A 3,596-nucleotide genomic window follows, 5' to 3' on the forward strand; every position below is an offset into this window, starting at 1 on the left:
GCCGGGGTGCGTGACCGGGGCGGCTCGGGTGGTGTGCGAGCACGGAGGGGAGAAGGCGCTGGCTTTGTTTATTTTCCTATCGAGCATTTCATAGACAAGCCAAAATCCGTCACTTGGGATCGGGGTGTGTAAATATCCCTGGCTAGGAAACCTTTCCACCCAGCTCCTGCCCCCTGCCACACGTAGACAGGAACAATCTCATGCATTTCTTTGAAGTTCTATGGAGAGCTGTAACCTGGAGAGAAAGGCTAAAAATAAAACGACGCCGGTTACAGAAGAGGGTTTGATCCTACAGCTGGAATGAAGGAACAGCCCAGCCCCTTCACATTACTGATTCCTCGATCACCCTTATCTCAGAGGCTGGTATTAAAACAGCCTCTCGGTGATAAACGATCAACCCCCTTGCCATGTGGTGCCCTGCTCTGTTTCTTAAGAAGAAAGAAAGAAAAAACCCTAGAAAGCCCCTATCCCGGTGCAGCAAAGCGCATATTTGTAGCTGCCAGTAAATCCAGACAGCTTTTATATCGAAATGTTCTGCGCCTGAGGCCAAGTCATGCTGCTAAATATTGCTGACCACTTTTTCTTTTATGGCTTTCATGTCACTTAGCTATTGAAAGTAAGATGGATTTGTACCATTTCTTCACCCTGCTCTGCTCTCCCCACACCCCAGGTCTGCCCGGAGAGGCCATTGGAGGAAGAGCGCCACGTGACAGAGGGGTGCCAATGTTATTCTCCAAGGGTGTCAAGACCCTGTCAGTTTGCGAAATAAATATTGGGAAACAACGAAATGCAAAAAGCGACCTACTACGACAGCTCTGCGATCTATGGTGCCTACCCCTACCAAGGAGCAAATGGTTTCACTTATAATGCGAGTCAACAGCAATATCCTCCATCTTCATCACTTGTGGAAACTGAGTACCACCGCCCCGCGTGCTCCCTCCAGTCCCCCGGCAGCTCCGTGTCCCACCACAAGGCCAATGACATCAATGAGAGTTGCATGAGGACCCTCCCCAGCCAGCCTCTCCAGCCCCCCGGCCTTGCCGACCCACAGGCCCCACCGCAGCCGCCTCCGGCCCAGCAGGCACAACCTCCACCTCCGTCCTCCGCCTCACCATCTCAAAATGCCAGCAGCAACCCTGCCCCGGCCAACCCCACCAAGAGCCCCGCTCTTAACTCACCCACCATGTCCAAACAGATATTCCCATGGATGAAAGAGTCTCGGCAAAACACAAAGCAGAAAAACAGCAGTTCCAGTTCAGGTATGAAACATGCTCCCCCCTCTCCCTGGGTACCCCTGGGCTGGCCACGCATCCGGCGGGGAGGAGGGCAGCCCTTCCCACCTTCAATTCGGTGAGGGGAGGGAGGGGGCTTTTTTCCTCTCCGAGTTGACCCCCTCAAGCTTTTGGAAAGGGGTTGCCACCACTTGTAAGGGGAGCTCAGCAAACAAACCACCCCCTGCAAAACTTTCCCAGCCTTGCGGGATGGGTCCGAAGTGATTTTGTTTCCTAGTGGCTAAACCACTTGTGCCCTTCTGCATCTATCACATTTCCTAGGTAATCTCCCCTCCAGTAAATCATGTCAGTGCGGAGCAGCCCAGGCCTTAAGCCAGAGGCCTGTCCCGAGTACTTTGTTGGCACGGTGCTGTTAGATTAATAAGACAGTGACCTATCTCTGCTGAAGTGTAACAGGAATAAAATAGCTCATAATCATGTGCAGGCAGGATCAATGCCCTGCATGTAGTCAGAACCTCTTCCTATTTTAACAAGCTGATTGGCAAAGTTACAAGCCTGGTAAACAAAAATCATTCTGGAGTGCCATAAACTTCAGCCCATAAAATATTATTTGAGGGATGGAAGTGTATTTTAACGCTTTTATTACTCGAGGAAACTCAAACTGATAACACCAGTGCTAGCTCCAATGCCCAGGAGTTGGGCTTGTATTAACCTCTTCCTCTTTTTCTCTTAAATGTGCCTTGGAAATAGAGTCCAAAACTTTAGCAAATGTCTTCGCCAGTCTGCTTTTTAAAGCCCTAGTAACATAGCTGTTTACAGCCTTTTATATCATGTATTTATTTTATGAAAAAGCAGTAACATTTAAATATGCCTGTATGCAAGCCTAGCCACTGTATGTTCTTCTTATGTATATTATACTTCCCAATCACTACCATATGTTTATGCTATATGCTAGACGTGATAGAAACACTATACTGTCAATTCCATGCTTATGTGTTACAAAGTTATATTGTAGACACCTAACTTCCAGGTATCTCTAGCTGATGTGTATATATTGGGGGTTTCAGAGAAAGAGGGCTGCAGGTCTTTACAGCAATGGAGAATAGCTAGTTCTTGAAGACCCTGATCCCACTATGTTAGCAGAGCCAAACCTTAAGAGTTTCTAAACCCCACTATGTTTCCCTGAACCTTTCTTAGTCCTTTATGCGAAGCTCAAGATATGTTGTCTGCTGTCAGTCTCGAAGGAAGCAAGTATAGTCATATAGTGACACTAATGAGGTGAAGGAAGTCTACTGAGGCTTGTAGCTTGGCACAACTGAGCTCACGCCATGGGGGAGTACTCGTTGCACACGTGGGCGTCCATCTCGCGTCCGAGAGCTGGACTTTCCAGGTGCTGGTGGTGTTGGCCGTTGCCTCTGGTTGCCGTGTCCGGGTTTGCCATGCTGATTGTGTTCTTTGTGTGATTTACATAGGTGAGAGTTGTGCTGGTGATAAAAGCCCTCCGGGGCAAGCCTCCTCTAAGCGAGCCCGTACAGCTTACACAAGTGCCCAGCTGGTAGAACTGGAAAAGGAGTTCCACTTCAATAGGTACCTTTGCAGGCCACGAAGGGTAGAGATGGCTAATTTGCTCAATCTCACAGAAAGACAGATCAAAATCTGGTTTCAGAACCGCAGAATGAAATACAAAAAGGATCAAAAGGGCAAGGGCATGATGACCTCTTCAGGAGGACAGTCCCCAAGCAGAAGCCCTGTCCCTCCAGCTGCTGGGGGATATCTAAACTCTATGCATTCTTTAGTAAACAGTGTCCCCTACGAGCCCCAGTCGCCTCCGCCATTTAACAAGCCTCATCAAAACACCTATGGCATCCCTGCATCGTATACCGCTCCTCTTAATAATTGCCCACCTCCTCAAAAGAGATACACAGGGACGGCAGCTGTGACACCTGAATACGATACTCATCCTCTTCAAGGCAACGGTTATGGGAATCCACATATACAGGGAAGCCCCGTCTATGTAGGGGGCAACTACGTGGAGACCATGACCAGTTCTGGGCCTTCCATCTTTGGTCTAACTCATCTCCCTCATCCTCCCTCTGCCAACATGGACTACAGTGGGGCTGGGCCAATGGCCAACAATCACCACCATGGACCTTGCGATCCGCACCCAACATACACAGACCTTACCGCTCACCATCCTTCTCAGGGAAGAATTCAGGAAGCGCCCAAACTCACCCATCTGTAAGAGACAGGAGTCACTAAGTGGGACACCAAGCCCCCATCTTTTGGAAAGTACTCTCCCCTTCCCTTGTCTCTCTCCTCCCCCCCCCCCCCCCTCCTCCCCTCCGACCACGCCCGCCCCCCCCC

General features: G+C 49.7%; 1 protein-coding gene across 3 annotated transcripts in view; it reads left to right on the plus strand.

The window, feature by feature from the left end:
* Positions 1-3,545, plus strand: part of HOXA3 (homeobox A3) — a 14,176-nt gene extending 10,631 nt beyond the window's left edge. For all 3 annotated transcript variants that reach the window (XM_009282025.2, XM_009282027.2, XM_009282026.2), the window contains exons 2-3: positions 671-1,259; positions 2,705-3,545. In XM_009282025.2, the coding sequence (XP_009280300.1) occupies positions 788-1,259; positions 2,705-3,474 (1,242 nt within the window). In that variant the 5' untranslated portion in view covers positions 671-787 and the 3' untranslated portion in view covers positions 3,475-3,545. The remainder of the gene's footprint in view (positions 1-670; positions 1,260-2,704) is intronic.
* The last annotated feature ends 51 nt before the right edge of the window (positions 3,546-3,596 follow it).

This window comes from Aptenodytes forsteri, unplaced genomic scaffold (genome assembly GCF_000699145.1).
Source record: "Aptenodytes forsteri isolate BGI_AS27 unplaced genomic scaffold, ASM69914v1 Scaffold164, whole genome shotgun sequence".
NCBI lineage: Eukaryota > Metazoa > Chordata > Aves > Sphenisciformes > Spheniscidae > Aptenodytes > Aptenodytes forsteri.